Raw genomic sequence first — 12,637 nt, 5'->3', positions numbered from 1 at the left:
AAAGTCTTAATTAATCCACCAACTTGTGGACCCTAACTTGTGGACTCTGGATTTTGTTAATCGACACCTTGGATCTCAGTGAACCTGGTATCACCTCAGGCAAATTGGCTGCATTGTTCACGTACAAATGCACCATCACTACATACTTCACAGTAAAATGCTACTAAGCACTCTGAGACATCTTGACGATGTGAAGGTGCTATATCGAATGCAAGGATCATTATATCGTACAAGCCTCCTACGTAACTCCCATCAGTAGGTGTGACTGGGTGCTCAGGGTCCAGACTCGTATCCACGAGACAGCGTTGTGTACCTTTTACTTCAGGAATTGAATTGTATGAATTTGTACACTACTCCACATGCTTCCATAGCCCTAGTCAAATGGTCTCAAAGTGCTTATACATAACACATTTTATCCTTTTTCTTACATAGTTACAGAGGCAGACGTGATACATAGTTAATAGGGATTCACCTTGGGAATTGGCGAAACATTTATGTTGCATTATTTATGCAACATAAGCCTTCACAGTGTTTGCCGATGATGCGTTGGTAGTCAGGCGACAAGCAGTGAAAAAAGCCATTCAGTGTATTTGATCGAGATATAGAGTTGACCCTGGTCAGTTTCTGACCAGCTTTTGCTGGCTTTACTTTCTCTCTTTAAATACCTCTAGAAGGACTCTTGTTGAACAGCTGCAGCAAGACTTTTAAGAAAGTGGGGGAAAAAAAACTTAGGTTAATAAGGGCAAATAATTAAGACCAATTGTGTCACAGAAGTGACATCCATACATTTTTCAGCAGGTTTTTAATATTAGAAAATTGAAAATGAAAAATTGGAAATTCTCTATCTTATTGTCTCGTTGAGCGTTCTAGTTGGGTATGTCTAGTTGGATATGTTCACTTCAGAGAGGTGCAATGCTGCTTCTGTTATATTTGTGTTGTGGATGAATCAATGCATTCAGTCGGGCTAATTTAAGCACAGACTTGATTTAATGAACAGTAGTCTGGCACTCAATTAAACATTTTTCTATTTTCTCATCGCACTTTTGTATTGCATTGCCCTCTAAAGGTAGTAATGCAAAACACACTTTCAGCAGAGAAAGAAAATGCTATTAAATTGAAAAGTAGTCAAGGAAATAATGTTAGTCAAAGAAAGCAATTTTGTTTGACAACATTACACATGAGAGTTCTTGTCATACGAAATGTATTGTGTTTTTTCTTCAAGCTGATACTCATTTATTGTAGCTTGTAATTTATGGAGCATACATTGGACTATTCAAATTTATAATGAAGTTATTATAATCCTTGAATTTAATATAGGTCCTTTCAACAGGTAGGAGGTATCATAGTGCTTCACAAGATTTACTATGAAGTATAGCAACTGTGTTTTATTGGCAAACGTGGAAGCCAATTTGCGCACAACAATGTCCCACAAATAGCCACAAAGTAAATTATCACAATTTTATCTGGGGTCTGTTGGCCAGGACACTGGTAGACATCATGTTCTCTTTTTAAGTGCTGCTGTAGGATCTTTTATGTCCAGATGGCATCTTGATTTCATGTCTCATCTGAAGAAAGGCACCTCAAATAACGTAGCATCGTACTGGAGTGCCAGCCTAGACTATATTAGTTAAAACTCTTGATATGGGAATTGAACCCACAACCTTCTGACTCAATGCTACCAACTGAGCCAGGCTGACATCTTTTCCATGTTCACCTTTGCTAATAGAGCCAGTTTTCTTTCTACTAAACTATGTCTGTACAAAGTTTGGACGTACGTATTCTTTGATATTTATCAACCAGAAAAGCTGACGTGGAGGAACAATCCATGGTGGAATGACATTGCCAAAACCATGCCTGCTGCTGCCTTGAGGACTGATATTTCTTGGCCCTCTCTGACAGCTGAGACAGAACACAATGAGGTCAATTGGTGTTCAGTGTTTGGAGTTGTGTCTTACGCCTGATTTATAGTTGAGGGATGATGAGGTTAACCTTCCGTCAAATGGGTAACTTGTGTGTTCTAAGTAACGGCCTTGACAGCAGGAGTGAAGAAGGCAGCTGCCCAGACTCATGTTTCACTGACAGAAGAAACCCAGTGGGTTGACAGTAACATAAACCATGCAAGGGAAGGGCATGCATTTGAAGAAATACACTGAGAACTTCGCTCTGTAAGTAATTACCATGAATCGTCCCTCTCTAACTAGCTTCTACTGTGTTAATTGTGAATTTTACCCTTTAATGCTGAAACACTTGCTTCAAAACATACTTGATCTCCAATTACACTCTTGAGAGATGCCAGTAGTCATCCAATTAATCAGTTACAATGAGGAATATTGTTGGCAGGCCATCTTTGCTTCTTTGTGTGTAATTATTACAGAGGATGCTTTCCTAATTTAATACCCATTTGCAATATTGTTCTGCTTGACAGGCACCAACGTCTCATTTACATAAGCAGATAAAAGGCACTTTACAATTAACACCTTGTCTGGGGCCATTATTACTGGGACCTCTGGAGGGAAAGGTTCTTCGGGAGGGCCTGGTGTACAAATGATTTGTCGTTGAGGAACCTGAACTTTAGCATCATCCAGACTGGGTAATAAAGTAATTAAGTGGTGTTTCAAGCTGAGATGCAGTGGCTTATTCTTTGCACATCACATCCAGGCTTCTCTGGCACTGAACAATTACTTCTCCAAGCTCCTTACAATGAATTCAGTCTCTTCTAACAGAGGAGACAATTATCTATCCTCCCGCTTGATATCACCAGCCTTGTAGGTACAAATCTGCCACTGCTTGACAGCAGTTGTCTGTGAATTCCCATTGAGACTGCCTCATGATTGCACGCTATTATTCACAATTGTCAAATCCTATCTAATTGCAAAGATAACAAGTGTTTTGAGTGCCAGTCTCCCTCACACACACTTTATTTAGCAGAGCAACTGTTCACATTAAATATATGTCAATATGTAATAATAATCCTTGCATTTGATACAGCGCCTTATCATGTCATTGAGCTCTCTCAAAGCACCTCACAGGATGTAGTGTGAAGTAATGTATCTGGGTGTGTTTTGTGGGCCATCAACATGTTACTAATATAGAAGGTGCTAACATTATTAGTATAAGTGACTGCTGGACCCAAAACAAGCAGCATGAGGTCTACTTCAAAGAGATGACTCCCCTCTTCCATTTAAATTATTGAGATCATGTTGCTACTGCCATTTAGGGTATATTTTATTATAACTTGTTCAAGGTCTGAGCTGTACATAAAATAATTTGCTGACAAGAAAACAAGGAGGAAGGTTAATTTTCTTGATGGCATTTCAAATGATGAAAATGAAAGTTGTGCAGAAATGTTCTTAACTCGATAGCAACTCTATAATGCGTCAGCCTGGTTTAGTCGCTTCTGAGTCAGAAGATTGCGCATTCGAGCCCGCACATCAGGACTTTGAGTCGCATAGTCTAGACTGGCACTCCAATGCTGTGATGGTGATGTTTTGCATTGTTGGAGGTTCCATCCTTTGGATGAGACATTAAAGTCCTGTCTGCCTATTCAGATGATCGTTAAAGGTCCCATAGCACTATTCAAAAAGTGAAGAGAGTTTTTCCAGTTCTACAAATTCCCCTAAAATAAAATTGATCACTCACTCCATGGCTGTTTGTGGGACATTGCTGTGCACAAACTGTCTGCTGAATATCACTCACAAAATACACAGTTAATCCACTTTACAGTATATCCTGTGAAGTGTTATAGATCGGTGGACGATATAAATCCCGTGGCACTATTTGAAAAGAGGAGGAGTTTCTTCCGGTGCCTGGCCATGATCCCCTTGATAAAATTGATCATGCACCTCGTGGCTTTATTGTGGGACTTTGATGTGTGCAATTTTCTTTTCCAGTTTTCTAGTTATTCAAGTCTTTGTTTAAAGATGTTTTGACATTACAGCAAACCTAGCACTCGGGGCGTCCTGACAAGTTATCAGAAGCGCTACAGTTTGGCATTAAGCAGTAACAAAGATAAGCCCAAGCTCCACTTATTTGCACAGATAAATATATTTAACTGGAGATTTGTGCCCTCCAGAAGGCGACTGGTAATCCAGTGTGTTACCGGTGACTGTATTAGAGAAGACCCAGATTTTGCTCTTAACACAGGGTGCATCACTTGTGTAACGCTAGCAAAAAGAAGGAAGAAAAGCGATGCGGTGAACTGTCATCACCATAACATGACATTTGGAAGTCTCCCAAAAAGCCGACGGTTGACTTTAATGGACACATTATTTACATTTATCACATGCCATATTTTAAAGGTTGCTTGGATTGGGGGAAGAGGGTGGCGGGGGAGGAGTGGAGGAGAGTTGGGGGAGGAAAAGAGTAATCAATCTCACATCTATAGATCAATGACTGAAACAGTGCAGAGACTTGCTGTCTGTCTCTTCCCGGAATTCAATTTCATAGTGAATGCTTTATGTTTCTCTTGTGCAGTAGTTTAAGCCTGGCTGGGGATGTTAGATTCAGCGTGTGTGGTATTCCCAGCATGGTGTGACTTCAAATACTGAAGTACGGATTAATTTGGTCCCATTTGATCGCTGGATAGAGAGAATAAACGTCTTGTAATTGTTCTTGTCACTCATGCCTGTAATCGCTGAGGATCTAATGTGTGGTATTTCTTAATGGGTTTCCTCAATAAAGAATTATTGTCCTTGACAAGAGAGTTCTAACAGGGTTCCTTCCTGCAAAGAAATACCACAAGTTATACCCAGTTGAGTGTTTTCAGCGGCTCTATTGCTTTGCCACTTTGCTTGTCGGCCTGACTCAGTCGGTAGCACTCTCGCCTCTGAGACGTGAAAGGTTGCAGGTTCAAAACCCACGTTGGGACTTTGAGCTCTCAGCTGACGCCCTAGTGCAATGCTAGGAGAGCTGATTAATGGATTGAATGAAACAATATTCAAGCTTAAAATAATGCAGCTAAATAACACAACTGAGAACAAAGGACGTGGGATTCGACATTACACACAGTGATAGCTGGTCATTCAACCCAACTAGTCCATGCCGGTGCACTAGTGAAACATGACATGGGTTCCCTTGCCTAGTAAAGAGGTGTTTCATTTTAATATGACCTTGTATTGTGAAATGTCATGATGTATTTACACCTGATATATTTGAGGTGTCCTGGAATAGTATTCTTTATGATTCTCTAAAGTGACTAGATCTCTCCCACACTTGACCCTGATTTGGTTTGGTAGAACAAGAATGATTTGCATTCAGATAGCATTTAGATATTATATTTGCAACTGTATACTCCACTCAAGCAGCACCTCAGTAGCAGTCTAAGTACACTGTGGCTGCACAATAAAAGTTTGCAGTGAGTATAAACTCTTTTTGTTTTATCTTCTCGGTCTTAGCATCAGTGGACAACAGGACAGTGACAAGCTCCCTGCGTGCCTCCTAAATCGAGGAAGGTATATCTTTTAGGTGGAAGGTTAATGGATACTGACATATATACAATAATTAGTGGACCAGAAAGAGGATAAAAACAAGCATCCCTTGGGAACTGATAGATTCAGATTATTGATTTGGTGTCTTATGCAGAAGGTACTGTGAAATGTGATCTGAACCATACTTTGTACCCATAATATTGGATTTGATATTGTTATTTTGGTTTTGCTTGGAGGAACAACGTAAAAGATCCGGATGTGTATCATACTTTCGTGACTAGTGAATAATCATTCCGAATGAATATTTTAAAATAACCCAGTCTGCAACTTTCATAAATATTTTGCCTTGTCCTTTTGTGTGCTGTAATATAATGATCCATGCGATGGAAAACAGAAACTGGGGAATTAATACATTTATACGTGTATTCATCCAATTAATCAGGCATAAGTAACCCCACAGAAGAAATCGATTTTTTTTAAGTTAACTTACCTATTCAACCAAATGCTGCAGCCATCATGTGAAAGGCCACCTGGTGCTCTCATTCTCTCGCTTGCTTTTTTTCCACCCTGTTCTTTCTTTCCCTCTAGTCCTTTTTCTCTCTCTCTCTCTCTCTCTCACTTCCTCTTTCTTTCCCTCGCATGGAGTCCTGTAGCTCAGTGGTTAGAGCACTCGCTTTGCAAGCGAGAGACCTGAGTTCAATTCCAGGCAGAGGGCGAAACCTTGGGCAAGTTTCCTTATTCCATACGCCTAATAATAATCCCTCCAAAAACCAAAAACAATAATAAATTGTCATTTTCAATCTACGACTGTTTGTGGGACATTGCTGTGCGCAATTGGCTGCCGCGTTCGCCCACAAATATACAGTCAATTCACTTTACAGTATATTCTGTGAAGCGCTTTGGGACGTCCTCCCAACGTGAAAAGCGCTATATCAAACACAAGGATTATTATTCCGCTCCTACTTTTTATTTTTCTCTGCGCTTTCTTTCTTTCTTTCTTTCTTTCTTTCTTTCTTTCTTTCTTTCTTTCTTTCTTTTTTTTTTTTTTTCTTTCTTTCTTTCTTTCTTTCTTTCTTTCTTTCTTTCTTTTTCTTTCTTTCTTTCTTTCTTTCTTTCTTTCTTTCTTTCTTTCTTTCTTTCTTTCGTTCTTTCGTTCTTTCGTTCTTTCTTTCTTTCTTTTGACCCATCAACTCTTCTCCTTTGCAAAACCTACTTGATCTGGTCTATCTCAAGAGGAAAGGAAGTTACCTCCTGCCTCTGAAGGCAGATCAAGTGAAAACTTTGAACTATTCCTATAAATCAGGAAACAAACCGTTGCTTTTCTCATTACCCAACTATTGTCCACCGACTAATACGATGCTGACCAAAAGTGATCAGTAATGTGCAAGAGCATTGTGTTTTCAGCTATCAAACACTTCTGGCTCGATTCCCAGTCCTGGTCCTGTGGATTGTCACACTGTTAAAGAGCATAAAAATTTGCTAGGCAAAAGAGGAGGAGAGTGGAGTTGGCCTGAGGCACTCATTTACAATCAGAACAGCATAGAACATGAGTGGACAGCAAAGGACACAACGGGAGTGAAGCTTTACTGCCCGAAGACTGTAATTCATTTCTTTAAAGAGATAATATTCCTCTTGCTTGTGCCACTTGGGCCCATCCTTTATTTCAATTGTCTTTCACGTAAAGAGTTCCTGAAAAAAACAAAGGCGGTGGCCCCAAATGGGACAAAGCATTTAAAAGAGATGTTTGAGCTTTCTTCATCTCGAGCTAACTGGAACTGCTGAGATTGCGCCCATTCATCCCGATGTCTCCATGCTGTCATGTTGAGGCCTGGCACTGACTTAATGTACCTGACATCACATAATCAGCCAGGCTCGTGGGAGAGCATACCGAATGCCAATGGCTACCAGAGAACAGATCAGTGAGGGTATTTTATTCAGGTATTTCATTTGAATGTTTGATTCTTTTTCCATGCGATTCATTTTTAAATTGAAAAGAAGCTCACGGAAGGAGCGGTGAGTTGAAATGCTAGTGAGCAAAGCACTCCCCCAAAATGTGAACCTGGACACTTATATCTAGCAATTTATTGTTGTGATTTGTGTATTTCAATCATTTTACTCCTTGTTTTTGGCTTCTGAAAACTATGAAAAAACATCGTCCAGATTAAGAATGAAGAATTTTTCATAATTTTGACAGTTTAAATTTTAACACAGAAAGCTTTTAAAGACTAAGGTATAGGTGCGTTTCAGGCATGATCCAGTGTAACGACCAGATTTGGGGTCTAAAATGTGATGCAGTAATTCACAAAAGACTTTTTAAAGACAGAATCCTTCCAGTAACCGGATGTGCATCACACTGACGCTGACTTACTTTATAATCAACACTGAGCTTCACTCCTCACTACTGCAAAGCTTTAGCAGACGTCAGGGAAGCATTTATTCCAATGAAGTCTTGACAGTTTATAGGCTTTTTCTTGTATTAAGAAACTGAAGTGAAAGACCAAGGTCAGTAGTACAGGATGTCAGTGAGGTTCAGAAGTGGAAAAGACGAAATGAGATAAATCAAGAATTGGTGCTGATATCACCTCAAGTCAAGATTTAAAAACCTTGAGTTGGTACCTGCCACCAACCTAATAGCAGTGAGATATGTAGATATATATCTTTATATAAAGAAATTACTCATGTTTGTTTCTTAGATGTTTTCTTGTGTGACTTTGGATAATGAAAGAACGGATTTCAAGTGAACCATCTTTATATTTTTCCAATAATAATAAATTCAGTTATTGGCCATTGATATGAGAGAGAAATCATTAGCAGTGGTGGAGAACGGTGTTGTGGAGTCCTGTAGCTCAGTGGTTAAAGCACTCGCCTCGCAAGCGAGAGACCTGGGTATTATTCCCAGCAGGGCAAAATGTTGGGCAAGTTTCCTTACTCCACACGCCTCTGTTTACCTAGCAGTAAGTAGGAACCAGTTGTTAGTCGAATGGTGGATCTCATTTCCAGGGGTAATAATTCCTTTTATATAAAAAAATTAGTCACTTCAATCCACGACTGTTTGTGGGACACTGCTGTGTGCAATTTCCTGCCACGTTTCGCCCATAAAATATGTAGTCAATTCACTTTGCAGTATATTCTGTGAAGCACTTTGAAACGTCTCGAAGACGGTGATAAGGAGCTATATCAAACGCAAGGATTATTTTTATTATTATTAATTGAAGGTGGCCCTGAGGCAAGTTTTCTGACTGCATTTGTATCCTGTTCTCCAGCATGCATGTGATGCACGTGGATTCAGTCCAGCACTGGATGAAGGACTTGAGGCTAATGGCTGAATGTGAATGCATGTGCATACTTCAGTCCAAGCCTATCAGCACAGATGGTGATGGGCAAAGTGAGCTGGTGGTGGCACCCCAGCGCATCTTAGAAGACAAGCTTCAGGCCCTGCTGAAGAGAGCTTGGATCATTACCACCGAACTGAGCAAGATCTTCCACAAGCTGGAGCAGAACCGTTGGCAGAGGATTCACAGCACGGCTGTGAGGGTGGGCTGCCATGTCCGATCGTTGATTAACGAATACAACAGCTACACCGGGAGCACACCAGCGGAGATGCGTCAGGTAATGCCAACCCAGGTAACCGGAGAGAGGCGAATTATTCATGGGAGTGCTGACTTCAGATGAATGGTTAGACTGAGGTTTGATTCCCGGCAGGGTGAAATGTTGGGCAAGTTTCCTTACTCCACACACCACTGTTTACCCAACAGTATGTAGGAACTCGGTTGTTAGTCGATTGGCGGATCGCTTTTCCATGGGTAATAATTCCTTAAAAAAATTATAATAAATTGGGTCACTTCAATCCACAACTGTTTGTGGAACGTTGCTGTGCGCAATTGGCTGCTGCATTTTTCCCACAAAAATATACAGTCAATTCACTATTTTTGAGCGCTTTGAGTGGTCTCAAAGACGTAATAAGTCGTTATATCAAATGCAGGGATTATTATTATTATTTCTGTAAAATGCTTTGAGACATTATTTAATTCCCTCTTCAGATATTACTATTTTACACATCAGTTTGAAATACTAATAAATAATATCTCCTTTTGTCCTGGCAACGTGGAGACAGGCGAAGCAATTTGAAATCAGCGCGTGTTGCTTTCATTGGTAATTATGCACTGGGAAAGGTCAGATATTCAGTTGTCAACATCATAGATTTTTACCTTGTTGCTTTACAGTCTAATCCCTCCCTGCCCCTGTAGTAATTACTTACTGTATCGAGACAGCATGAACCAACTCACTCTAATTAGCTGTGTGAGAGAGCACTGGAAAAGAACTCTCACATTCGAATCTGCTTTCAAAAGTGGGCACCAAAGGTTTCAAGCATCAGGCTGATGTGATTCTACACAGCTGTGTAACTACTCCTTTAAAACAATTTAGATTGGGAGAAACTGGGCATGAGTGCTCCCTTCCCCCTCCTTTACACACACACACACTCATACCCACCCAACTGGCTTTTCACTAATGTTGAGAATCTATTGTTTCTTTTGTGATATCCCCATTACATTATCTGTTAACACATGTTTTTTTTCTATGTGCAGTTTGAAGAGTCTTTAATGAAGCAATGTTCAGACCTGACTGCAATGACTGAGAGGTAGGCTTCTCCTCTCTGTGTTTGTTTGTGGCAAATATTTCCACAATTTTCTATTGGCCCTGGTGATGACCCACTGAACGTGCGATTTTACACAAGCCGCTTTGAAGGGTGTCGCTTTGAGATGGTCATTTTACTGGAAGCGCATTATGGATGCGGGATGGTGGATTGAAGTCATGTTTGTCTGATGCAAGGGGATGGGGGGTATTGGAAACAAGGGTCCCAGAGCTGGAGCTCAATCTTTGTGCCTTTCTCTGCAGGTGTGTAGGTGTTGAAGATCCGGAAACCTTGAAGCCAATGAAAGGCGTGATTGTTGGTGCCCTGATGTCGCTGAGCCAGTCTTTCAGCCAAATGGTTGAACTGGCTCTAACGCATGAAATACAGGTCAGTGAAGAAATGCAGGTCAGAAATGCAAGTGGCAAAGAGCAATGCATTGATAGAGTTGCATAGAGTCACCTACAATGCTACAGCACTGAAACAGATCATTTGGCACAATTCGGTGTTTGTACTCCATATAAACCTCCTAATCTCCCCTTTTATGTCCCTCCTAATCTCATCCCTATTTTGTTGTACCCCTACCAATATAATCACCGCTCTTATACCCCTCCATTTATTTCTCCCTTGTGCTTTCATTTGAAGCATCATTTTGTGCATGCAATTTATATACACTGGGATGGAAGGAGGGGGGTTCTTGACATATGTTCTCAATTTGTAATCCATTTAATTGGAATTACTCAACTGTGTCAGTGGTGGACCCCCTCCTCCCCTTCCTCGCTCCCCACACATGAAACCACAGACACCCTTTTCATTGCCAGTGGTTCTGATGCCAGCTCAACATTTCCCCCCCGCCCCCACCACCCCACCTGAGGTTGATTATTTTGGATTGTGTTTTCCGCTTAAATATAATGTGAAATATAGACCAAACCTAAAAGAATGAGTCAGTCGCTACTGTTCTTACTCCATTTCATTAGCGAGAAAATTAACTACTTGACCTGGAGAAGGATAGGTCAAATAGTCGGCATTGATAAATTACTGTTAGCGTCAGCCTGGACTCAATAAATTAAATGGGAACACCGTGTAGGTTAATGTGAGTGAAATACAGTATGCAATGAAACGTCAGCCTCTGGAATGTGAACCTGCACATGAACTGCTCTGTGGAAACCAGGTAAAAGAAGAATTCAGACTTGTTCTAGTTACTTTAGCTGCAAAGGGATAGGGAGTGTAGCAAACTAACTCAGTGAAGCCAGAAAATAGCAAACTTATACAGCAGAGAGCCCAACATCAGTACTAATTGGGATCTTGGATGAGAAAACAGTGCAGATGTGTATAGATCTTTCTTTGCCATTCCAAACTCTTACCATGTGTTTTTGCACATGTGGGTGTGTGTCAAACCTTGCCAACTACTCTGTGTCTCTCTCTCCTCTACCTGTGCGTGTTTGTGTCTCTCTGACTATCTGTGTGTGGCTCTCACTCTCTGTCCAATTCTCTCTCTCTCATAATAATAATAATCCTTGCATTTGATATAGTGCTTTTCACGTCGGGAGGACGTCCCAAAGCGCTTCACAGAACACACTGAAAAGTGAATTGACTGTATATTTGTGGGCGAACGCGGCAGCCAATTGCGCACAGCAATGTCCCACAAACAGTCGTTGATTGAAAATGACCAATTTTTATTATTGTTTTTTTGGTTTTGGAGGGATTATTATTAGGCGTGTGGAGTAAGGAAACTTGCCCAAGGTTTCGCCCTGACCTGCCTGGAATTGAACTCAGGTCTCTCGCTTGCAAAGCGAGTGCTTTAACCACTGAGCTACAGGACTCCACAGATCTATCTATGATAAAGCATTATGCCTTGTAACCTTATCACACTGTAGGCGTGAAATGGATTTGTAGTTTGAAAGTAGCTCTAATTGATGAGGACACATTATGGCAGAGATCAGGAATTATTGGGAGAGCGATTGATCACTTCACCAGCTGCTGTTACACAATGAGTAAGATATATTTCAGGTCTCACCAATTTTTCGCTCCTACTTCTCCTTTGCTGATGGCAGTTGACATTGTTTGCTTTCCAATGGGACAGGATTCCACAGGTACTGATCCCTTTCCGGTACTTCACCCGAGTAGATACTGTTCAAGACAGTGTCGGCAGCTTATCCCATCATGGAGCAACATCAAAATTAAACTTGTATAACGCCTTTCACATCGGGAGGACATCCCAAGGCACTGGACAGACCAGGGTTTTTTTTGCATCTGACCCGGGGGTTGGCATCAGGAGGGGTGGAGGGCAGGGAGGGTGGGGAAAGGAGTTTGACTGACAGTAAGGCAAAGTAAAGGAGCTTTGTTTATCGGGACTTAAGAGTGCTTTGTTCTAACACTGAATCCCAAACTAGAAAAACATTCCAATCGCCAGCCCTTTCTATTGATCACTTTCATGGCAACAAACCTTCACCCAAGAAAATATAAGCTTTCACAAGGACCATTTTATATTGTGAGCAGCAGTGCAGCCAAGTTGGTTCTAAAAAACTAAATTTCCTTTTCTTCTAAATGTAATTGGGGATGGTAGATCTTGACTTTTATC

The 12,637-nt window shown here is 40.8% G+C and overlaps 1 protein-coding gene across 1 annotated transcript in view; it reads left to right on the top strand.

Annotated features, from left to right (window-relative positions):
* LOC103174907 (INSC spindle orientation adaptor protein) overlaps nucleotides 1-12,637 on the top strand; it is a 63,902-nt gene that overhangs the window by 33,556 nt on the left and 17,709 nt on the right. The window contains exons 5-7 of the mRNA XM_042341574.1: nucleotides 8,690-9,035; nucleotides 10,013-10,065; nucleotides 10,323-10,446. Coding sequence (XP_042197508.1) covers nucleotides 8,690-9,035; nucleotides 10,013-10,065; nucleotides 10,323-10,446 — 523 coding nt within the window. The remainder of the gene's footprint in view (nucleotides 1-8,689; nucleotides 9,036-10,012; nucleotides 10,066-10,322; nucleotides 10,447-12,637) is intronic.

Source organism: Callorhinchus milii, unplaced genomic scaffold, assembly GCF_018977255.1.
Source record: "Callorhinchus milii isolate IMCB2004 unplaced genomic scaffold, IMCB_Cmil_1.0 Scaffold17, whole genome shotgun sequence".
Classification (NCBI taxonomy): Eukaryota; Metazoa; Chordata; class Chondrichthyes; order Chimaeriformes; family Callorhinchidae; genus Callorhinchus; species Callorhinchus milii.
This window is presented reverse-complemented; position numbering and strand designations above follow the sequence as displayed.